At 40.9% G+C, this 25,472-nt stretch overlaps 1 protein-coding gene across 11 annotated transcripts in view; it reads left to right on the top strand.

Moving 5' to 3' along the window:
• CAPS2 (calcyphosine 2) overlaps nt 1–25,472 on the top strand; it is a 77,171-nt gene that overhangs the window by 46,474 nt on the left and 5,225 nt on the right. For 10 of the 11 annotated variants that reach the window (XM_014595866.3, XM_019493729.2, XM_014595865.3 and 7 more), the window contains 5 exons: nt 493–554; nt 2,593–2,747; nt 7,247–7,366; nt 8,522–8,618; nt 13,551–15,448. In XM_014595866.3, coding sequence (XP_014451352.1) covers nt 493–554; nt 2,593–2,747; nt 7,247–7,366; nt 8,522–8,618; nt 13,551–13,726 — 610 coding nt within the window. In that variant the 3' untranslated portion in view covers nt 13,727–15,448. Of the gene's footprint in view, nt 1–492; nt 555–2,592; nt 2,748–7,246; nt 7,367–8,521; nt 8,619–13,550; nt 15,449–25,472 lie in introns of those variants that run through there. The other variant, XM_059726099.1, reaches the window with a different exon arrangement.

Genomic DNA, 25,472 nt, shown 5'->3' with positions numbered 1-25,472 from the left:
GGTGCTGTATGGTTGTAGGAGTACAGGATGTCACTTCTATTTTTTGCTGCTGAAAATTGGTGGGTTTTTTGGTTACTTGACATGCATGTTGGTGGTAGAAAAGGGTGATAGCTTCCCCAGTAGCAGCAAGCTTCTGGCCACCATGGCCTAGGGTACAATACTAGCCAGCTATGCCTCTGGTTGGGAGAGATGTTAAAAACCTTTGGGCACAAAGTGTCCTTCATCATTTTGTGCCCCAAATCTTTTCTAACAACTCCTCCAACTACATCGTGGGTCCAATAAAAAACTTTATCCAAAACACCTTGCTTCTCGCACATTCCCTAGACCATCACAGCTAGAACACTTCATTAGTAAAGGTAATACTCTTATTAAAGGTAATATACTCTTATGAATATTAAGATATAATCTGCTGTTCAGTAAAGTATTCCTATATACCTTTTGTTTCAATAACCTAGAATGTGATTTTATCATTTATTAACTGATCAATTTTAGAGATACTTCTGTGGGAAGCAAGCAAGTGACCGATGTTAACAAAGTTTTCCGGACTGTTCAAGGTTTGTGCCCCTCCCATATTTCCATTTAATTTTAGTGTTTATGTTGCTATCTTTGTAAGTAATCTAAAGGTTGTAGTGAGGTTTTAAAAATCATGTTTTTAGGAAATAAAAAGATAAAAGCAGGATGTGCAATTCCATAGAGCAAACAGACGTCAACATATGTATATTGCATGGTGCTTTAAATATGTTCTCTCTGTTAATTTTCAGTGTTTAACAAAAGATGACACGTGAGGAGCATAGATTAATTATAAATGTAATTATAAAATGTTGCTGTCAGTAATGACACATGAAAAAAATGTTTTATCCTGTCTCCTCTAAGTAATTACATGGAATTTTACTGTGACACCCAAAAGTTTCTCTAAGTCTATCCCAACCATGCAGTTGGTCTAATAAAAGATATCATCTACAAAAATTCTTTGCTCTATGAATTTTAATACATTTTCCCGTGCTGTCCTGCATATAGATTATTTTCTTGGTACTGTATTTTATAATGTATTAAATATTGTGCTTGCTAAAATATGTATAATAGTTTTTGCTGGTGTATATGTGCATGCATGTTTGCTGGTGTTTACTGGAAGATTTTAATTCATCTATCAATTCCAGCATATTGACTTTTGGAAAGAAACATGCATGCTTTGTATTCATAATGTGGAAAGACCTTTTTAATATTGCTCCAATATCTTGGTAACATGTGTCAACAACATTTATGTTGGACAGACTAGATACTATTTGGCAGGATATTCAGGACTTACTAAGTGGCTCTCAGCAAATACTCTGGCATTCAGTAAAAGCTGCTTTAAGATTGTATTCTAGAAAAATCAGGGTGGGGGAATGATGTGTGGATGTCATTTGTGGTGATATCCCATATTTCTTTCAAATGTTCTTCTGGCATGACATGTAAATCAGCTTCCCACCTATCTTTTTATATTTGCTATCAGCGAAGATGGCCTAGGACCTAGAACCAAGCCAGTTGTACATACCTGCAAGTTATCTGTTATTACTGACTTGATATCAAGATCCTGTAATAGAAATATTTGTTGTTTTTCCCCTCTTACTATATAATGGCAAATGTATAACAGATGTCAGTAATTTGCAGAAATTGCTATGATAGGAGCAGATGACTTTCTAATGGAATATGAAAGAATCTGATTTACCAGCATAAAGTAAGCCTGTAATTTAGGGCTCTGATTATTCAATCATTGTTTACCCACATGAGTAGTCCCACCAGAGGCAGGGAATGTGTCTTGTTATTCACATTCCTCATGTGTATAATTGTTCATGGGTTTGGGGTCCTATGTTTATCCTTGTACCCATATGTTTTTAATATTTATTTGCATAAAGAAAGGTTAAATCTGAGCTAGTGAGAGCCTGAAGTCATTGTAATAACCCTATTACAATTACTTCTTGAATAAAAGATTCTACATGATGCTAGCAAATGCACAGTTCCACCGGATAGAGTTGCTCAATCACTTCTGGTGTTGAATCTCAATGGTATCCAGTCATTCCTAGTAGAAGTGAACTGTTTTACAACTGCCTAGTTAGTACGACAGAGAAATATAAGAGGTCTGCTCCTTCTTTAAGATCTTGTTACGATTTAGTGAGCAAAACCTGACCACTTCCTAAAATAATATCTGTATTCAAATGTTAAATGAAATTGATCGTGGGCACATCTACATGTGCAGTGATATGCTGTAGTTATTGCACATTAAGTTTAGTACCTGTAATAACAGGTACTAACTGAATGCTCAGTAACTGGTGTTAGTGATGCTAATGCACAGTAGACTAATTCTACCACATATTAACACAATAGCACGGCTGTTGCTGTGACATGATAATGTGTACTAGAATTTAGTCTAATGCCGATTTAGCATCTTGTGTAGACGCACCCAATGTATCCTTATTCTGTTAGTATTTTGGCTTCACTGAAGTTGGATGCATGATTTCACTGCATAACTAACTGCATGGTAAGGGGTAGTTTTGAAAAAATAATTTTCCATTTCAAATAAATATGTTTAAAATTATTTCTCTGGATCCTCAGGTATTCTCAGAAACAAATTATGTAAAAGAGGAGTTCGTATTGTAACAGGATTAGGAAAGTACTTCAGACAGCTGGACAAGAAAGGAAATGGAGTCCTTTCTAAGGCGGACTTTAAACAAGCTTTAAAAATATTTCATTTAGAAGTGTCTGAACAGGTAAGTGGAACTGGAACTGAAGCCATGAGTGTGATCCCAGTCTGATTGTCTTATAAAGGTTTGAGTTGCTGCTTTCCTCTAGTTAAAATGTCAGTTTTAAAAATGCGGTGGTATTTGGTACTTCTGCTTTCAGACTCACATTTTAAAACCTTGTTTTCAGTCCCTCTTTATACATCATTAAGTAGACAATCATTAAGTAGTACAAAGGGGCACAAGACTATTTTCTTTTCTTTTGTGGATAACTTAAAAAACATTTTTAAAAGTCCTTTAACTATATTTTAATGTCTAATAATGATAATATGCCTTCCTAGTAAATAATACACATGAGATGCATCTAGTTACCTTCTACAGATTTCTGGCACTTTGGCACATATTGCTTCATTTGGGCTTTTCCAATAGGCCTTATATAGAAGTTGAAAAAATATGAGGAACAAGACTGTATTTCCCAAAAATCTGCAGCTGGGAGAATGTTTGTCCATAATGACTATTTGAATTAGGTCTGAGATGAAAGGACTCTCCGATATTTCAGAAAGGCTCTTTTCAACCTTGACGCTTCAGAGGCAAACTAGGAATCATGGTAGTCCAGGAGGAGTGTGGAATTACTTCCTTGGTCTAGAAAGAGATATAGTACTAAGACATGACCTGAAACATAACTGAGAAAGATTTGAGGTTCTACTGGCTGATAGGCAGTGTTGAACAATTTTTTTAGAAAAAGGAAGTTAAACTAGTTAACTGTCTGTTGGTTTGTGATTGCCCTAGCTTTGAATAATAATTTTTTTATTGAAACCTGGATTATCCCATATCTCTTAGATTGGTCCAGTAAATTTCCTTAATCAAAATTGTTAACAATCTCTGTTGTTGAGTATTCCACAAATTCTACTCTCTTTATGATCCAGGAAGGACAAAAGTCCATCATACATCGTGGCTCTGATTGCCATTACCGCTCCTAGGGTAGTTACTTCCATTACTGATCTGAATTCTTGGGAAGGACTTTTGTTTCCAAGGCCACTCTTGTCTCAGTCTTGGTGGCTGTTGAGGTCAACCTGAAAAATGATCTTTGTAAAATAACATAAATTCTTCAGCAAGGTGCACTTGACTCTGGTACTATGTAAAGATAAGAGTCTGGGTTTGCAGTCTAAAACACTTGTGGTGCATAACTGCTGCATTTATGGAAAAAGGGAAGTGGGATTTCTTTTCCACTAAATGGCAGAACAGAGTTTTTTTGCTAAGTTATGGATTCTTGGGTGCTCAATTATTTTTGGAAATTTCAGAGGGCGTGTGTAGAACCTAAACCCCTGCAACATGGAAGATATCGAATTCAGCCGTCTGAAATGTAAACTGTACAACATGAAAAAGAAAGAAGCCAGACTCAACAGCAACATATATTTTCTAAGCCTTTGCAAGAAACACAACTTCATTCCCCGAGGACTAAACATCTACAATCCCCTGACTACTACACACAACTCCAAATATGCTGCACAGCTATGCAGAAGAACTTCAGAGAAAATTAGAAATCATCTACTTCACCTACTCTACTCCAAAAGAGACCAACTCAGGAAGGAAATCGTCATATACTACAACAACTTAAAAGATAGAAATCCATGCATGTTCCCTGACAATATACAGCAGATACAAAGAGACTACGAAAAACTTTCTACAGCATTCATCCTACATAAAAAGAAGAAATGGGACAAATTGCTCCAAGAACAAGCTCCCCAGCCACAAAACAACCATCAGAGGAACAACACCAACACCTTACGACCTTCCAACCTCAGACTTGATGAAACTGCAAGCAGCAACCAACCCACAAATATTATCACTCTCTCCACACACACGCTTACCAAAACTGAAAAATCTGTCCTTTCTAAAGGCCTAAATTTCTGTCCAGAAAAATACCGTAATAAAATACTTCAGTGTGGAGAACTAGAAGAATTCTTCCGACACCTGCGCCTCGAAGAATATTTCCACGACCACACTGAACCCACTCCCAACGACAACTCATCCTCTGACAACATTCAAGAAAAGATCAATGCCAAAAAACCCCAAAAAACATCAGATTGGACACCTCGCAGTGGACGAAACCCTAACCTTGACCGCTACATTGACTACTTCAGGGAAAGAATGAACAATGAAATAATCAGCAACACGCGCCACTACAACAACCTCTATCTACCAGAGAAAAAGACCATAGAATCTCTAAGATCTAACCACCAAATAGTAATAAAACCAGCAGATAAAGGAGGAGCCATAGTCATCCTAAACCGTGAGGATTACATAAAGGAAGCCAACAGACAGCTCTCTGACAGCACCTACTACAAAGAACTACAAGAAGATCCTACTCCCCTTTTCACCAAAAAACTCAAAAATACCATCAAATCATTTCCACCGAGATTACAAGAAAAACTACAGACCTTGATCCCCCCACTACCTAACCCAGTGACATTTTACATGCTCCCTAAAATCCACAAACAAGGGAACCCCGGCAGACCTATCATATCCAACCATGGGACCCTAACTGAAGAAATATCAGGTTTTGTTGAATCCATCCTAAAACCGCTTGTCACCCACAGAGCAAGTTTTGTCCAAGACACCACAGACTTGCTACGGAAACTTAAAAACATAGACCACCTTCCCAGCAACACACTCCTAGCCACCATGGACGTTACCAGCCTACCTATACACCAACATCCCACACCAGGATGGCATCCATGCCTGCCTTACATATCTACAGGAACAAGATTACAACCCAGAATACAGACCCAAAGATATCACTGAGCTTATACACTTCACCCTCACACACAACAATTTCACTTTTAATAATCAACACTTCCTCCAGACGATGGGAACAGCTATGGGCACTAAAATGGCCCCACAGTATGCCAACCTTTTTATGAGCCACCTGGAAGAAGACTTCCTCAAGAACTGCACCATCAAACCCTTGCTGTACTTACGATATATCGATGACATCTTCATCATTTGGAGTGAGAACCAGGAATCTCTAATTGAGTTCCACCAGAAATTCAACAGTCACCTCCATCCGACTTTCTTTAGAATACTCCAGCACCAACATCCCCTTTTTAGACACAATGATCAGTATCCAGAAGGGTAAAATACAGACCACAGTATACAAGAAACCCACAGACCAACACACATATCTGCACAGAACCAGCAATCACCCGAAACACACCAAAAAAGCTGTGATATACAGCCAAGCCCTCAGATACCACCGCATCTGTACTGAAGAGAACACCCGGAATCGCCACCTCACCAATCTTAAAAAGGCTTTCACCCAACAAGGACACTCCTCCAGGGAGGTAGATCGCACGTTTGAAAGAGCCACCTGGACACCACATGAAGAACTGCTGCAGTACAGAAGAAAAACACCCACAAATCGCACACCGCTGGTTATGACCTATCACCCATCCCTTGAACCTATACAGAAAATCCTCAAAAAATTGCAACCCATATTAGAAAAAGACCCTATTCTTAAAAAAATCTTCCCAGAGCCACCCATCCTAGCCTTCAGACAAGCACCGAACCTCGCCAACCTCATCACCAGAAGCAAACTTCCTCAGCCCCAGAACACACCAAAAGGATCCAGACCGTGCCATGACAAGAAATGCAAAACCTGCCCCCACATCTCCACCACCTCCACTATTACTACACCCCACAACAGAGCCATCAACATCCCAGGATCTTACAGCTGCACCTCCAGGAATGTAGTATACCTCATCCAATGCACCAAATACCCTGATGGAAGATATGTAGGAGAGACCAGACAACAACTGCGCACCAGAATGAACGCACACCGGAAATCCATCAAAGACAGAAACGCCCAATTACCGGTGGGGGCACATTTCTCACAGGAGGGCCACTCTCTCTCCAATCTCTCAGTCCTGATCCTCAAGGGAAATTTACACAACACATCCCAGAGACGAGCCTATGAGCTCCATTTCATCAACCTGCTGGATACTAGAGATCAGGGACTAAACACAGACATTGGATTTTTGATACATTACCATCTGCCTGGCAACTGACTCCCCAGCCCAGCCGAGCCCAGCCCCTGGCTTCTTTACTTTTCATTCCATCCAGGAAGAGCACGCAGCAACTGCTGCAGCGTCGTTAGCCTGACAAAGGGTTTTTGAACCCGAAAGCTTGCTTAATAACTATTCTCCAACCATTTGGGTTGGTCTAATAAAAGATATCAAATTCACCCAAGGAACCTTGTCTGCCTGTGTCCTGAGGTACATTTGAAAGACAGAATGAAATCCTCAGTGTTAACTGCATCTTCCGGTCATCTGCCTAGTAGGAAATTAGTTTGTGGTGATTCAGTCTCTTTCCATAATTACATGACTGTAAAGCATTTATCATAAAATGCGTATTGTTTGACCAATAAATAATAGTCTTTGATCCTACTTCATAGGGTCGAGGTGCCCAATGATATACATTCATGTAGCTCTTGTAAAAGGTCATGTTGACAAGTCACTCTTGAATTTCAGGACTTTGAGACTTTGTGGTTTATTCTTGATGACAACAGAAATGATGAAGTTGATTATGGGGAGTTCACCCGTGCGCTCTTTGGGGAAATGAATGAGTATCGAAAAGCATTCGTCAGAAAAGTAAGTTTGTGTAATTTTTCTAGATAGATATATACCTGCATAGAAGAAAATGAAATTCTCAAATCTTATTTTTGATCAATACCATAATAAAGTTTAAGAATTTCAGAATATTATGTTGATTTGTAAAAACTAACATAAATTTTGATTAAAAGGCTGCATCTCTCTCCCTTGTGCTGAATTACCTAGTTTTGACTTCTGAAACTGGCAAAAAAAACATTTCTGTTGGTTCACAAGTGTGTTAGCATGCCCCCCTTCCTTAGCTATTTTCTTGGTACAGTCTAATGGATAAGACCTTGGGCTAACATTTAGAAAACCTGAATTCAGTTATTGGAGCTTCCACAAGTGTGTTGGTAAATCTGAGAAAAGTTGCTATGGCTGTGTGCCTCAGTTTCCCCCATATGTAAAACGGGGAATTAATACTTATCTTTGTTAACGCACTTTGTAGTCCACAGCTATTCAGCACTGAGAACAAGGTGTCACTGTTATTTATTTAAGATACTGTTTTATAAAATGTTGTACGTAGGGAAACTGTGTGGTCAAAGGGATTGGTAATAGAATGTGGAATCTTTCACTTAAAACACTTTTTACAGTCCAGTTTGTACTGTAGTTACTGAAAATTGTTACTGTCATTACAGAAAATACAGAAAAAACAGAGCCCTTGTATTTTCTCTCCTAGAGGACCTCCTGTCAGTCCTACACTGAAAGAGAGAGAGTACTACTACTGTTACTAGTGTCAAAGCAATATAGTTGGGAGGGTTTAAGCTGAGTTCTCTTTCTGCCTTGGATGATCAGTTGTCAGTTAAGAAATGATTACCAACTTTTTTACTATAGTTACAAGAGGACGAGAAAATACAGGTTGATTTTAAATTCTCTAGGTTGAGCTTGCAGTGCTGGCAGGGAAAAAAGATTATGTTTTGGTTTGTGAAGTGATTTAAATTTAATATGGAAGTCACTGAGAAAGAAAAAAGTATGGAATTCCATGATGTCTAAAGTCAGTTTTCTGAGTACAACTACTCACATGAAACATGTAAGTACTTCAGTCCAAGTGCAGTCTGTTCTGTTGAACATAAAAATGTCTGATGCAATTAAGTGTATTCATGTAATGCATTTCTATTCATTTCTCCTGCCTATTTTTCTTTTTTATCTTTGTTTTAGGCTTATATGAAACTAGATTTCAACAAGACTGGCAGTGTGCCTTTGGTAGATATTAGAAAATGTTATTGCGCCAAGAAACACCCTCGAGTATTGTCAGGTAATTCATATAAAAGACATGTGTCTTAATTAGCTAGCTCATTTTACCTGTTAGCAGAGAGAGAAGAGTACCTGTGAATTGTTGTTACAATTTTGGGCTTTGTTTTATATTGCCTTCAATTTGTGCCTGATGATAAGAATTTTGTCCACTAGCTCCTGCTAACAAATTTTTCTGATTGGAACTGGCCCTAACTGTTTAGGGAACTCCCTCTTCACAATTCCTATTGTGTGATTTTTATTTTATTTTACATTATTTTTTTGTGGACAAAGTGTCTCTCACTTTTTTCCAACTAAGAGTTAATGTTGCACTTAAAAAAAATATCTGTTCTCATTTCATTCTTGTTTTCTAGTGAACTGGCTCAGGCCTGCAGAAAGTGTTAATTTTATCCAACAAATAAACTGTCTTCTAAATAAACAATTAGTATTGCTCTGGGATATGGATTCTTGCTAATGCTTTACAGATAGAGATATTTATGTTGTTTGTAGCCCCATTTTCTTTTAAGCCACCTAAAACAATACTATTATGTAGTTTAAATTTGCAACTGAAGAAAGACTAGATTGCAGAAGAAACTGAATTTCCAGAATACACATCCATATGAGAAATTAATACTGGATTGCTTCTATCAGTCATATATCTTAATTCTTTGAAACAATTTTGTAGGTTAAGAGAACAACATAGGCAATCTACATCCAGAATTTATTGGAATAAAACACTCTAACCCTCTCACAAATCATTGTGATTTTTTTTTTCATTTAACCAGGCTATTGCTAAAAAGCTTTAACCCTGAAGCTTTCCCATATGAGTTTGTTTCTGTTGCCCACTGTCATCCTGATTAGATGGAATCATTCAGTCTTTGTTTATGGAAGAGACAGGAAATTTTTCAAGGGATTGCTTTAGGACTCAAGTGTCTCGAACCTAAATAGAAAAGAATTAAGATTTATGAAACAGCATTTCAGCATTTGATGGACAGAGGAATATTTGAACTTGTTACTAAAAAAATAGTCCACCTAGTCTAAGTTATTTTGTTTTGCTAAGACTTGGATAATTGTGTGAAATTGCAAAAGAGGAGTTTGTCAACATTGTACTGCTTAATTGATCAGTAAGATGCTTAATTTCATATATAAGTTCAGTTTTTCTCCGTTGTTTATTTTGACTTACTTTTAATGAACTCATTGTTATTTTGGTTTTGGTGACTAGTTGGGTACTTTCCATAATGTTCACAAACTTAATTAAAAATGGCTACATGTATTACAATTATTGTAATTAATTTTTACTACAGGAGAAAAATATAGTTATAAGAGGCATACCTTTCTTGAAACTTTGAGTTCCTATCATTCAAAGAAATCTTAGTTGTCATAGTTTGCTTTTGAAGAAATGCTGGAGGCAGAGGAGGGGAGGGGCTAGGGGAAGGCTTGCTTCATAGATTTTTTTTTCTTTACCAGTTTCACTCCTTCACATAATCCCCGAATTGACTGTAGTTTTCATTACACTGATTTTTTTCATTTTGGCTGTGCTTTGATATTTTCAGAAATTCTGAACTTAAGTTCTAGTTGACACCAATAGGAATTTTGAATGCTTAACACTGCTTCAGCAGAGTTCTGGACTTCAGGGCTAGGGTTGGGCAGCACCCTTGCTACCAAAATTTTGGTTCTTCTAAAGTGATAATTCAGTCAGGTGGTTGTTGTGGGAGGTTGTGTCTGACAGATCATAGGAATGTACATGAGTGAGTAAGCCCCAGAGGCTGGGAAAACAAGGTAAGAAAGCTATCTATGCTCAGTTTGGGAAGCAGGTGAGGACTTATATGTTTAGAGGCCCTTCTGTGATTAGCCATTTGGGGAAGGATTTTTGCAGTTTCAGTGTTGACAGTAAAACAAAAAAAATAGCCTACAAAATTCTAAAGATCTAATGGAAGATGAGAATTGGCCAGGGGCAAAATAAAATATGCAGAATTTTCAGTAGAGGGAGGGGATAGATGCTTTTTATTTTAGGGTCTTTGGAATTTGAAATAGAGGAAGGGTCTGGTGTTACCTTAGCCATTTGTTATGCCACCTGTAGGGCAGACTGATGCACCTTGCAGCTAAAGGGAAAAGGATTGTTCCAGAAGCCTCTGCCAAAAAAGTATGTGAATTGTACATCAGAGTTATGGTTAGAGGAATTTCTAGACTGGAGAGAGAGAGAGAGAATATTATTTAATTGTAATTCTTGTCCTCTGAGCTGCACATTAGTGGACTTCCCCTACTTGCTGTCTTCTGAGTTGTAGGTTATGTAACTGCTTTCCATTCTTTTTTTTTTTTTTAATTTGGTTTGTCAGTAGGTAATGGTTTGAAGGTTTTGCCCTTTTGATCTAAAAAAAGGAACTTACCAAAGACAGCTGAATGATAGTATAAGTCAGGGCTGGGCAAAATACAGCCTGTGGGCCGAATCTGGCCCACCAGGCATTTTCATCTGGCCCGTGGTACCCACCACCAAATTATACCCCGCCTAGCCCTTCCGCCCATGAGGGTGGGAGCGAGGCGCCCATGTATACAGATGCCCCCAACATATCCTGTTGAATCTCACTCCCATTCTTGTGGGTGGAAGGACAGCATGCAACTTTTGGGCAGGGCTTCTACTGCCACTGCTGCAGCTGCCGGTGGCCTGCTTGGCTTCCCTGGAGTCCCACTCACTCTGGGCAGCAGGTAGGGAAGCAATGGGGGCGGGGGAGCTGCAGCTGGGCAGGAGTGCAGAGCGTGGGGCTGGGGCTGATGGCACACGCAGCCTGTGCCCAGGGGGGTGGCAGCAGCATGGAGTTTGGGTGGGCAGCGTGTGGTTGTGAGGGAGGATGGGGAGTGTGGGGACCTCCTGCCACTTTTTCCATGGTGCACAGCCCTGGCAGGCAGCGGTGGCAGCAGCAGGAGCAGGCGGGGGCACTCGGGATACTGATGCCTAGCAAAGGTGCTGCCGTTCGGTGCATGGATCTGGCCGGCACTGCACATCACGGTGAGGAGCTCAGCCCCTACCAGGCCGCCTCTATCTCTGGTGCTCCCTGCCGTGCACATGCAGCCCCAGCACTTGTGTGGCACGGGAAGGAAGCCCTACGCACTGGAGCCAGCTACCTTCCCTGCCCCCTGCTGTGCAGGTCCTGCTGCAGGGGATGGAGAAGGCAGCCAGCTCCAGCACGTGGGGCTTCCCTGCTATACTGCATGAGTTCAGGAGCTGCACGTGGGTAGCGGGGAGCGCTGGTGATTGAGACGGCCCAGCGAGGGCTGCGCTTCTTGCCGTGATACACAGCACTGGCTGGAGCCGGGCACCAGTGCTGGGCATGAGTGCCCCAAGCGCCCCTACCTGCTGCTTCACCATGGAGGGGGAGTGTGTGGCAGGGGTCCCCACACCCCCACCAGCCTCCCTCACACATCCACACCCTGCTGTCATAAGCCCCCACATATACACTCCCCACTAGCACATCCCCAGCCACATTCCCCACAAGACTAAGAATTTATTTTTGAGTTATTATGCAATCACTCCTATGTACAATATAGAAAGAAAAATCATGAACAATTAGTTTTTGTAATAAAATTAAAATATATTAGGGTAGGTGTTTGACTTTTAGTGTATGATTTGGTTTTTTTCTGGTTCTAAGATGGCAATGCTCCCTTCCCAAAAGGAGTATTTCTGGGGGGCAAGGGGAGGGACTTCCAGTCCCAAGATACAGACCAGGGGGTAGGGCTACCCATGCAGGCCTCAAAAGCTCACCAAACGTAGTTAAGCGACCCTCCACCCAAAATATTTGTCCGCCCCTGGTATAAGGCAATGAATTAAGTAGTTTAGAGGTCAGTGATTGTATGGTTTGTGGTACAGATTTATCCCACAAAGGTTTGATCTGGTCTGTATTTTAAAGTCAATCCCCTTCCACCCAATCCAGCCCACATTTAATTAATGGCTGTCTGATCCAGTTGCTTCTCTAGGTCCAGCTGTCCTTGCTCCTATGCATGCTGTGCTCTCACCCTCTGCCCCCCTCTACTGCAACTTCTGTTCATTGTCACCATTGAATTAGGCATTTCAAATCCTTGCTTGACATGTTTGTTGGTAGCAACAGCGAGCAGAGGCTTCAGTGAGAGGGCTGAGAAAGCAGCCCTCACCACGGAGCAAGGTTGGCTGGAACAGCAGCTTGGAATTGGCGACCCATGGGGACAACCAAGGTTGCAAGGTTTAGTACAGTGTTGCTGATCTTGGAGCTAGGTCATGAGCAAAGTACTTTAGAGTTTAAGGGTGTTGCTGCTTGGCTTCATGAATAGAGAGTGGGCTTTAAGAGTAAAAATGACTGAAATGAGAGGAGCCAGAATTTTGCTCCAAGGGTAGTGATCCATTGCAATGCGTATTTTTAGAGGGCAAGAATTCCAGATATGTATTTTTAATTTTCTGTGTTAAAAGTAATTTGGGTTTAATCTTGATCAAGACGAAATCACTCTTAATCCCCAAATCGATTTAGAATGCAAACTTGATATCCCAAGATCTTTTCAGAGCTTTGATCTTGCGTTGCATTAAATATACACACTTTAATTACAAAGATTAAAGTTTTAGGGACTGAGTAGGCTACAGATTGTATCTGGCTCTTCTGGAATTTTTTGAAGAAAAATTCTCCCTATCACTGTTCATCTGTTTTGACCTTGTGTTTCAAGAGAAATGATGACAATAGCTGTAATAATGCATTAGTAGGATGCACTGAATTTAATGGCCTACCTTAGGTACAACTATCTACTACCCAGTCTGGCAAACTAAAGCCTGCTTTAAGGTAGCCAGCAGCTACTTCTATTGAAAAATCAAAATATTATAGTTTTGTTGAAGGAGAAAAATCTTTGCAGGCATAACTTTACATATTTACTTTAAATATATCAAATGGTATCTATTGAGTATTCTTGTGAAAGTGTTTAATGGTAAATAATATTTTAACAGGGGATGCCACAGAGGAAGAAATTAAGTCTTCATTTCTTGAAACGCTGCAGGATGCCTGCAGTAATCCAAATGAAGTGTCATATTGTGAATTTGAAGATTACTATGAAGGACTAAGTATCGGAATTATGGATGATGAAGATTTTGTTAATACCTTAAGGAATCCTTGGGGAATTTAGAACTTAAGACATAAAATATCAAGGGAGAAATCTATCAAACAAGGAGTAAATTAAACAAGGATTTAGTTTTGATGTGTTGCTTTTTAATGAATTTCTTACAAATTTGTTCTAAAATGAGTACAATTTGAGAATGATAAGTTATATATACAACTCCCTTTGAACGATGTTAAGCATTATTTCAGTAATTTTTTGTGCGTTTTGCTGATCTTTGTCAGAAAAGTTAGTAGCTCTGTGCACTTCCATCCTAGTGACTGTGTAATTTGTCAATATTACAATAATAAGCTAAAATAATAACATGGATGAAATACATGCAGGTGAAAACATACTGTGCGTTATAAATACTAATTGTATGGTGTACTGTCAGAAAACTTTATATTTGAATAGTGTATGTATATGGTCACTGGGTTCTCTCTAGGATTTGTTACTTATGAAAAAGCGGGCTGTATTTGATTCTGACTCGACCCAACTCGGATCACTATCCCAATTCGATTAGCTGATTCAGATCGCTGTCCCAATTTCGATTCAGCCAAATCTGAATCTGAAGATTTGATTCTAATTTGGAGAATCAGCGATTCGGCCATTGACACAGGTTTAAATGTTTTTTCTACATACCTTGAGGTACCAGGCGTGGCTTGTGTCTCCAGGTGCCCCCCCAGGCCCAGGAGACACCAGTCACTGAGCCGGTGGGGCGGGGTGGGAGGGGTCCCCCATGCACTCCAGTCAACTTCCGGGTCCGCCGCTGAACGTGCTGGGGATCCCTCTGCGCTTCTGTGGGACCCTCCATCCACTCCACCATCTCAGCATTCACGAACCACCTAGTACCATGAGGTATGTAGAAAAAGCATATAAAGCTGTGTCTATGGCCAAATTGTTGAATCTCTCCAAATCAAATTGGAGGCTTCCAGTTCAATTTGGAGAGCTTAATGGTTCTCCTGGTTCAATTCGGATTTGGAGATTCGGCTGCTGAATTGGGCCGAATCTTCTCTGAATCAAATCAGCAACCAAAACTTCACAGCCCTAGTTGCTTCCCCCTCTCCCCCAAAACACTAAAAATGCATAGAAAATTAAGAACAGTGTATACACTTTAGTACTCCAATTTTCAAAATAATGAACAACCAGGGGTAACCTGACCATATTTATTCATTTTTGTCAGACACACAGAATTGAACATTGATTCCGCATGTTTCAGTGATATAGCTTGCCCAGGTTGTAGATTTACTGTATATATTTGCTGTCAAGTAGCAATGCACTTAAGACCTTACTCTTTTTGCCGAGTTGTTTTTTCAAACAAATAATAAGAGTTTTAAATGTATGACTTATTTTCATTTTGCTGTTATAGTTTGTTTGGGTTTTTTTTAGGTTGAGCTTTTATAGTAAAGTTCTTTGTCCAGACTGATAGGTACATTTTACTTCTTTTGGAAATATGAAACAAAGACTTCTGAAAAGTACCAAGTACAATTATAGAAATTAATTTTTACATGCACGTCCTAGTCATATTTTCTTTGCTACTTTGAATGTTAAACCAGTTGTGCCTTTTAATAAAGTCTATTTTTTTAATCCCAAACAGTTAATTGTATTAAGAAATAGAAAATACCATATCACCTAATTTTTTTAATCGTGTTTCATCATAGTTTTTGGTGATCGGTATATTCAGTGTAGGGGCTAATTGGAAATCGGACTATTGTTGAGCTGTATGCTATTAAAACAGAATAGTTTACTTGGTGTTTGTGTGAGTGCACTTGAATTTATGACCTGTCTTGCCTTCTGTAGATAGCGTACATTTCTTTTCTCAGATAAAACTTCTGTCTTGCAGGAATTTGAAAGCAACAGTGAAATCTGCTTGACTTCCACCACTTTGTCAGGCTGATTTGTTCTGCCTGTATTAACTTTCTTTTACTGAAAAACTTTCTTTTGTTTCTGCTTCATGCCCACTTGTCTTCTGTCAGGTGCCTAATAGACCTTACTCATTTAAAAAATGTTCATACTATATTTACTATTTACATGTGTTTAACTTTTTTCTCTTTCTGATTTTTAGTGTTCTTTTACTGATTCATTTATTTTAACTTCCTGCTGTTTAACCATAACTTAGGTTAGGTCAGTAGTGCCTGACCTTTTTGCCCAGCAGGCCAGATAGGTGTTCCTGATGCGGGTCCCAGGTGATCACAGTGGGCACTGTCTGGCCATGCGGAGGGGGCTGGGGGGAAGGTTGGCCCCAGCCCAGCCCTGTAGAGAGGGGAAGGGGTGTGACCAGGCCCAGCCCAGCCCCATGGGGGGAAGGCAGCGTGGCCCAGCCCCAGTGGGAGGAAAGGGGACATGGCCAGGTTCCATCCTAGCCCCACAGAAGGGAAAGGGATATAGCCTGGCCCCATGGGAGAAAAGGTGGTATGGCCAGGGCCCAATCCAGAAGTGGGAGGGGGTGTGGCCCAGCCCCACAAGGGGGGTGTAGTTTGGCTCTGACTAACCATACAGGTATTGAGGTTTGGAAATTTGGCCACTATTAATGGCCACTGCTACCCTGCCACCAAATTTCTGGACTTGTGGGGAGCTCTGCAAGCTGGATGCAATGGCTCCGCAGGCTGTATTTGGCCAGCCAGTTGGAGGTTGAACACCCCTGAGTTATAATAATCTCTAATAAATCTTATTTAGTTTTACGTGACCTTCTTTATCACCGCAAGATGATTTGTCCATCATTCTGATTTCATCCTTAAAATCTCCAAATAACAGATTATCTCTGTACTTTTAGGCTAAAATAAAACTATACCCATGTCTAAAATAAGAAAACTCCCATAAGCCCTTGTTCTGGTAGCAGAATGGGGCTGGGTTTGATTAAAATATATACCATCTACCTGTCATGGCTGGAATCTCTCTTTTAAGAGATTTTTTGTAGACACCTAGCATGAAATAGGTGATGCTGGAGAGCAGTGATGAATCTTGACGTGCTTATCATTTCACAGGGAAGTGTTTTGTTACATGGCTATAAAACGTAGTGCTGGAGAAGATGTCAGTTGTTGTCCCATCCCCCCCAACTCCAAAGATGGGAGGTTGAAAGCTGTCGTTTCTTTGAAGGAAATGATAAATTCTGGTGGTAGTTGGTAACTCCCTGTTGAGGATGATGAAGGCATTTAGGGGCTGACCTGATGAAGCATGGTGAAGCTCATCTGGCACTGTGACTCCTAATCTAAGGCTGATCAACCACTGATCATACTGCCCGGTGTGATGTTGAATAGGTCAAGGTTCTGAGAGTAAGGGTGCTCATGTGGTGTTTTCTTTACCCTGAGTGGGTACATACAGATCCTTATCAGAAGGAGGTCTTTGGCTTCCTTTACCATGAGGAAAGAACTGTTCCAAGGCAATGTGTTGAGCAAACCTGGGGTCCATCTAACAAAGAATGGGAAGAGCAACTTTGATCATAGACTTGCTTAACCCACTGAGAAGAACTTCAAACTAGATTCAACAGGGCCAGTAAAATAAGCCCATAAGTAAGTATAACTTTGGACAAAGTCCTAAAATCTATGGAGCACTGGGGAAATTTATTAATTAAGTCATGGGAGTATATAAAGGAAACTACATCTCAGTTATGTAGTAATGAAAGTTTGGTGAATGAAGAGGAGGAAATGGAAGTATCAGTACAAAACCAGATTCTGACAAAATTAGCACGACATGTAATGGGTTAATTTACGATTGGCATATTGATATGGAAGAAGATATGGTTTGTTCAAGAAAGAGAGGCAGGGGGAAAAAGAATGGGATCATGACTTGTTCTGTATATTTTCTCTGAAGTCTAGAATGCAGTCAGAGACAAACCTGTTGAAAGTCCTTGGATAAATACTACATAAGAAAACATGGTTGATGGTTGTGGTTGGTGTCTAGATGGGCAATCTAGGAGTATTAGGCAAATGATGGGGAATAGCAAAATAAAGACTCTTCCGGTTTTTAAAAAAGTAAAGGCATGGGTTCAAACTATTCCAATATGAAAGAAAAAGAGGGAGTGGTATTAGAAACTAACTTGAGCTTTTTAATTACTTGAAACTTAAGAAATAAGACAAAAATGGAAGATAGGCCAAGTTATTAAGAATAGCATTAAAAATAGCATGAGCATTTAGAGACAAAATCAAAAATGCCAGGGCATGAAATGAAATGGAACTAGCAAGGCATATAAAAAGTAACAAGAACACATTCCATCTCTGCTTTAGTAAGATAATGACCAAGGAAAAGTTGGCTTACTACTCAACAAAGAGGGAAAGCTAATGGTAGATAGTATGAAGAAGGTCAAAACATTTAATGTATATTTGACTTCAGTTTTCACTAAAAAGGTTAACCGTGATCACATAGCTAATACAATTAGCATCAGTAGCAAGAAGGTAAAAGCTCAGGCTAAAATAAGGAAAGATCAGGTTAGAAACTCATGTATTTACTTGATTCCAGGATAAAGGTTTGTCCCCCATTTAATATTTAATTCCCTCATCTTGGAATTAAATATGAGGTGCCAGGGGGACAGGCAGCTGTTGCTTGTGTGCCCCCGCCCCCTGCCTCTGTACCCCCTGCCTCTCCCCCCTGCAACCTTGGGCTGAGTTCAGCTGAAACCCAGCCCCAAGTAACCTGGCTGGGGCAGGCAAAAGTGGCTCTGGAGCTTCCCACACCTCTAGGACAGTAGGAAAAGCAGCAGGTGGGGGGAAGGGGAGGTGCCTCTGAGCAAGAAGAAGGGAATGGAGGATTTTCATCTGCTTCCAGGACTTTGAAACAGTCTCTGAAGGCTCCCACAGTGCAGTCTAAAAAGGGGATGCAGTTGTGCTACTGCACCCCCTCTGGATCCCCTGTCCCTGCATGATTCCATGTTTCAACTCCTTGCCTGGTATATCTTTTTTTTTCTTGGTAGCTCTATTACTTGTTCTCCCTAACAAAGACATCTATCATAAGCACTAAAGGGCAACATTTTAAAGAATTATATGCCTTAAAATGCAGATATGAGGGCACCTTACAATGGAAGTAAATCCATGGGCATACCTGTAAATACCTCCACATAACTAGCTGTGTCTTCAGGTGCCTCACTCTTGTGTAAATATTTGAGAGATTTACCTCTCCAATCTAGTCGCCATCATCTTGGACTGGAAGACCCAGCTCCCAAATATTTCATAAGTTAACTTCCACCATCCAAGTATATGAGAGTCAGCTGTGTGTCCTTGCCTTGTTGGGGTGTTTTTTTCAGCTGTTCTTCTGTTGTCTCAGTTATCTATTTGATTGTAGCCTAACTTTCTTGTACCTTTTTTATTTGAAAAGTAATAAACTGCATCTCTTTGTTTTCAACAAAGTTTTATATATTTCAAACTTCTGGGAGATGCACTTATGAGAAGCTTGGAATCATTGGCTTCTGTCTGCAAGTATATTTTAAACAAATATAGTAGGCCTATATTCGGTGCTTCTCTTAGCATTGCATAAGACTTTATAAATAGAAAGAACCCTCAGAACTGATATTCCCAATCAAAAAACCTCTTAGCTGATTCAATACAACACACAAAGCTCAACAAAATAAGTTGTCTTCAACAATCTGAACTAATGTTGGCTGCCCCAAACAAACATTTATAAAGTATAGTCAGAGTGCCATGGCCATAATCTGAGTGCAGAGTCTGTCTATGGCCTAAATTCAGGAGTATCTTATTAAGAAGATTCACAAATAGTGTGAAATTGTTATTGTTTATTTCCATAAAAAGTGATACTAGGTATTCTGTACCAAATCTTGACTGGTTTTGGTATTCAAATGAAGAACTGTTCTTATTTTTAAATTTTGTTGGGGAATGAGAAAAAAACTAGGGTATAACTTTTGAACCTTATTTTAGAGAACATTAATTTTCTTCTGGTCCAAAGATAATGGTTTTTTTACTATGTTAAATCTCTAGAGAGGAAAAGATCAAGATGGGTACCAGAAAGAGAGAGGGGTAGGATGCCAAATGATCTCTCTTTGATGTGTTCCAGTACCCAGCAATATGTCTTCATTTTCTGTTCTTCTGGGGAGGAGAAAGGAGTTGGGGTGAGGGAGCACATCCAAATCCTATCTTTAGTCTTCATCCTATCTTAGTCCAGCATGAAAGGGGAAAGGAAAGCTCATATGTTGAGCTTTTAAAGGGGAAAGGAAATTGATAGAATGTGCTATTCTTAGTTTGTAAGCACACTGATTGCCATAATGGCTGAATGACCTGCCTTCAGCCTCTTTTCCCCCACAATGGCTGGAACATCCCCATAGTGGAGAATGGCTATATTAGAGCTGATTTTACCCTGCATTTCAAAGCAGTGGTTCTTGGGGTTTTTTAGACTTAAGTCACCCCTCCATAACTTCTGTGAATTGAACAGCATCTCATTTAAAAAATCAATTTATTTATTACAGTGGTTACCTCCTTGGAGGGAGTGGGGTGGGGAGGAGGAGCGGGCAGCGGAGCAACCAGGCAGGGAGAACCTGATCTTTCCCTTATCTGCTTATCTCTTCACAATTTCTGCAGTACCCTTCAAATGCTCTTGTGGCACCCCAGGGTGCTCCAGCTCCCTGATTGAGAATCACTGCTGTAGAGGAAGGATGTGATATCTTTTATTAGACCAGGTAAATAGTTGGAAAAGTGTTTTTTGCAAGCTTTCGAGTGCAAATACCGTTCCTCAGGCATAGGGAAACTGCTGGTGTTATGTGTTCTCCAATATATATGCCTGAAGAAGGGTGTTTGTGCCTGAAAGCTTGCAAGGAACATGTTTCCAAATATTTAGTTGGTCTAATATAAGATATTACATCTACCCAAAGAACCTTGCCTGCATATGTTGTTAAACCAACATGGCTACGACCAACAACCCTGCTTTAGAGGAAGGCTTTAACTTTTGTTATGTTCTGGGTTTTTTGGATTTCCCAAGGGTTTTGTCTTAACGTTCATTAAGCAACTTTAGCCAAAGAATGAAGATTGTATTCCTATTACCCATCTTGTAAATTGAGAGGGAGATAAATATGTACTTGCTTTCCAGATTCTTAGTGTTGGTGTCTGTAAAAAGCTGGATTCAGAGGAATGATCTATGTATAGAACTGAGGACCATACTGGAGTGATCGTTTCAATACTGATTTAACTTTATCCCTCAAACTCTCCAACTCATTTGTTCAGGTAGGGATAGCTTTGGAAGGAAGTTTGCCAAAAAGGTGCCATCCTGATGAGTTTTTCTTCTTTGTGAGCCCAAAGTTTTATGATCTACGTTGCTTTGGGGGAGGGAGGGAGCAGACCCTACTGTCCAGGTAGTGATTGCTTTTGAGGGGAAATCCCTCTGGAACTCTCTGGACAGTACAAAATCAAAATAATTGGGAGGAAATGGGTAGTAGCAGATAGCAACTCCGTGTCTAACTTATGATTCTGCACCGTATCATTTTTCATAATAATGCAGCCTATTTGGTGGCCTTTTGAGTTTCTTTTGCCTCTCTGCCTTTTATCTTTCCATCTTACAAGAACAAAATTCAAGGGACTGTCCGTCCTCTCTTCTGATATATATAATCAAAAACAAATGAGATTCTAGAAACTGTTAAACAGGTGGCTGGTAAGAGAGGGTATTTGTCTGTGGAAACACTATTTTGCTTGCCATTTTCCTTTTGAATGGCCTGATTGAGTTTGTATATGGCTTGTGTTCCAACTGCCAAGAAATAGCCAATAAAATATATCATTCTATGTTTGGGGAAAGACATTAGCCAAGCAAGCTCTTCACTTTTTTTTTTTGGGGAAAGAGGAGGAGGGGGAGGGGGAAGGGCAGGGACAGTGAAAGGGAATGGTTTAGTTTTAGACCAATTGATAAGGATCGCCTTAAGTCATGCCAGAAGTGCCCCCCACAGCAGCAACTTGAATATTTTTCATTTTGTTGCTAGTTTCCCTTCCCCCCACTCCTCCTCCACCCAGTTGGCGTAGGACCTCCAGTAGCGGGGTCATATGTTGCTGATCACTGATGAAGTGAAAACCATGGCATATTTCAAACTTCTGCCAATCAGGTCAGGGAAGGGGCAGGGGGGCAAGTGGCGAAATGAAAAGCATTACAGAAGCCACTGTGGGGCGTGCTTTTGGCACGATTTACAGACATTCCTAGCAATTGACTCTGTCCCCTATTTTTTAGGCCTTTCAGAGATGGCATTTGGTCAGTTCTCTGTGTCTCTTGGCTTTGAGAATTTTGACTGAGACCAATGTCTCACTAAATTATCTGGGAAAATACATCGTTATGATATCCCAGACTGCACATTACCTGGGGAAACCCCATGTTGTGTTACTAAATGAGCCCAATTTAACATAAGTGGAGTGAGAATAGCAATCTGGGAGACACACCTCTATTAGCAATATTCCCTATTGTTAAAATGCCTATTAATTAAGTGTGAACTTTTAATGCTTTCTGTAATTCATTCCAACTCTGGGATCAGATAATTTTTTTTAAATGAATTCAATGCTGGAATCAAGCTGATAAAATGATTTGTGGCTTCCACTTTTCTCTGAAGTCATTTCTTCTGATGACAGTGTTTGCTGTGGTGATGCCAATGAAAACTGCAGGTAGCATTATGAATCTTGTAATTGTTTCTGCTTTTTAGGCCAATTAGACATTCTTGGATTCCACCCACTCAGTCTTGCTGGACCAAATGGAATAGCTACTGTAGTTTGGGAGCTCCAAGCTCATAGGTGGCAGAAGGGTTGGGGGCTAATGGGGCTTAGCCCCTGCAAATGCAGGGCAGCGGTAGGGCTGCTGGGCAGCCCAGCTGTGGGCTCCCAGCAGCTGCAGCAGGGATTGGAAAGAGTGGGTGCAGCGGTGAGGGAGGGAGTAGGGCTGAGGCTGGGGCCAAGGGAGGGGCAGGCACTGCAGAGCTGGTGGGGCGGGGGACTGAGCTGTGAGAAGCTCCTCTCGGGGGTCATGGCTCCTGCTACATGTAGAAGGGGCGGGTGCAGGAGAGGAAGGGATACGTAGTGGAAACGCCCACACTCAGGGTTGTTTCGTGCCCTGCTCTGCCCTTTTCTCCTCCCCGACACAGGAGATGTTTCTACTGCTACAACTCCGGCTGCCATGGGCGAAGCACCGTCTTGTGTGCTGCCCACATGTCCTGTGAGCATGGCTGTTCTCCCACCCCTGCACAGAAGCCATTCTCAAAGTGGAGCCACATGGGCAGTCTCTGCTGCATCTCCTTCCTTCCCAAAGAGAAAAGCTGTAGGGTGAGGCAGTTGTTACACATGAAAGAAAAGGTGGGGAGATAACAAGTTTGGTGGCCTGTACAAGAACCAAACCTGTGACCTTAGCATTATTAACACCATGCTACAACCAACGGAGCTGACTGGCCACCTGCCAAACCCTGCTGAGTTGAGCACTCATTGAGAGACACGTGGTACCTGCCTCCGGGTCCAGCAGCTCGGACCCACTGCCAGTGCAAAGGCGATTAGAGCAAGCAGCTTGCTTGGCCACAGGGCAGCCCTGCGTGTGGGGCCAGGGTGGGTGGAGCTGGGTGGGTGGGAGGGTGGACTTGGTGGCTGCCTTGACTCTACCCAGCTCCTGCCAGTGGGACATGGGGGAAATGGAGGAACTGGGTCTGGAAAGCCGCTGGCCCCAGCATCAAGGCAAAGACGTGCTTCCCCGCTCCGCCCCTGCCAGCCCTTGCAGCTCAGTCCCGCGTCCTGTCCGCACATGGCCCTTTCCCCTTTTCTGCAGACTTGCCTGCTGGGGTAAGTAACACACAGGCTCAGCCCCCACCCCCCAATTTTTTCCTTCTTCTGCCTGTGTCCAAGTTTAGAATGCGAACCTGACAGTCAAAGACATCATCTACTGTTCTCAGGAAAAGCGGATTTAAGGCACTTGAATGTCAAGCCAGTGCTCCAATTTCACTCTTTTTTTAAAACAGCATTTTGGAAAAGGCTGATAAAGCAGGACAGCTCATACCAAATTATATTACAATGCTGTGCTTTTCATGGGTTTAATAGACTCAAAGGAGAGAGAACTATTCTCAACATTACTTTTGCATAGTTTCAAAGTGACCTGAGGGGGCAAAAGTACCTGGTTTTCAAAAAGGAAAAGAAAACTAATTGCAGGAGATCTTCCTCTTTAGCAGCAGATCTTCTCCATGCTAATAATTGACTTTCATAGACTTTTTCTTCCCCTTTCATCCCTTTGCTTTCCACTGTGCTGCATTTTTCCTTGTGTCCATTTCCTGGGTCACTCCTGGACACCTCCGTTCTTTTGTCCTTGAGAAAGACCCTTCTTAGAAGATAACTCCTTCTAAAAGTCCTATAAAAGCCTATCCTTCCCTAGGAAAACATTAACAAAATTTAACAACATAATAAAATTCTCCAACTAAAAATTGGGTGGGTATATTGTGGTCCAAGTGAACTAATAAAGATCTGGTTACTATTACTACTCATGTGCTTGCAATTACTTTTGAACTTAATGGCCACTCATTGACTCCCATGGGAAATAGATCAGGTCCTTTGTATGCTGTTTGTTTGACTGCATGTGCGCAGGACCATGGCTTGATGGAGAGTGGTACCCAAGAACTGTCTGTTTGCACACAAGTTACAATGATTGAGGTTAGCCTAATTCTCTGTATTCTAGAAGGAAGGTTTACTATGGGAGCGTAGCCAACTGTCCGTCTCATGAGACAATAGATTTGTGAGGAGTGAGGCATCACATCATCAAATGCAAATATGGCTGTAGAGTCCAATTCTTGAATAACAGTTCTTTCCGCACTGATCACGTGTGAAGATTGTATCAGTCATGAATGTGGTGTGGAGTCCTTCCTGAGGTTTCTGCTTTCCTCTGCAATATTGTGCTCTTTTTTCCTCAAATGCCTTCATTCCATGCTTAATAGATTATTTCCAAGCACTTTGATCCACTGCAATCTTCTCCCAGTCATTTGGCTCAATGTTCATTGCCTGAATATCTCTCTTGCAAATGTCTTTGAAATGGAGATAAGGACGCCCACAGGATTGTTTTCCTGTAAAGAGTTCCCCATACAAGAGACCTTGGGTATATGATCACTGTTCATTCTCTGCCATCAAAGTCAATGCTAACTGAGAAGAGAATGGATGCTTGCAATGTTGGCACGGTCCAAGATCCCATTGTGGGCAACTTTGTTCCACCAGGAAATTCCTAGAATGCAGCAAAGACAACATAAGTAGAAGCTGTTAACATATTTTTCTTGAATGAAGCATGTGGTCCAGGATTCTCTGACATACAAAAGGGTGTTGATGATGCAAGCATGATATACTTTGACCTTGATCTTAGTTTCTTGTTCTTCCACACACATTTGCTCAGCATGCTACCTGATGTTTTGCCAATATGGGTGTTCAGTCCAGCTTCAAGTGACAGGTTGTTGGTAACAGTGGAGCCAAAGTATGTAAATTTATTTACAACATCCAATAAATTTTCACCTGTTGTGATTGCTGGTGGTAAATCAGTGTTCTGGCCAGCAACTTTGGTCATCTTGATGCTGATTGTAAAACCAAACTCTTGGCAGGCATGAGCAAAGTGACCGATGAGGCTTTGAAGGTCACTCTCTGTGTGGGCTATCAGTGCAGTGCCATCAGCAAACAGCAGCTTATAAATAAAAAAAACTTTCCACATTTTTTAGTCTTTAAGTCATGTGAGATTGACTAATTTTCTATCTGAGCATGTATGGAAATAAATTCTTTTAGTGGTAATCCTCAAAGTATAGAAAATCCCAAATAGTGTTGGGCCAAGGGCAACACTTGACTCCTCTTTGAATCTTAAAAGCTTC

This window comes from Alligator mississippiensis, chromosome 4 (assembly GCF_030867095.1).
Source record: "Alligator mississippiensis isolate rAllMis1 chromosome 4, rAllMis1, whole genome shotgun sequence".
NCBI classification, from domain to species: Eukaryota; Metazoa; Chordata; order Crocodylia; family Alligatoridae; genus Alligator; species Alligator mississippiensis.
Note: the sequence above shows the minus strand (reverse complement) of the source record. Positions and strands in the feature narration are given on the sequence as shown.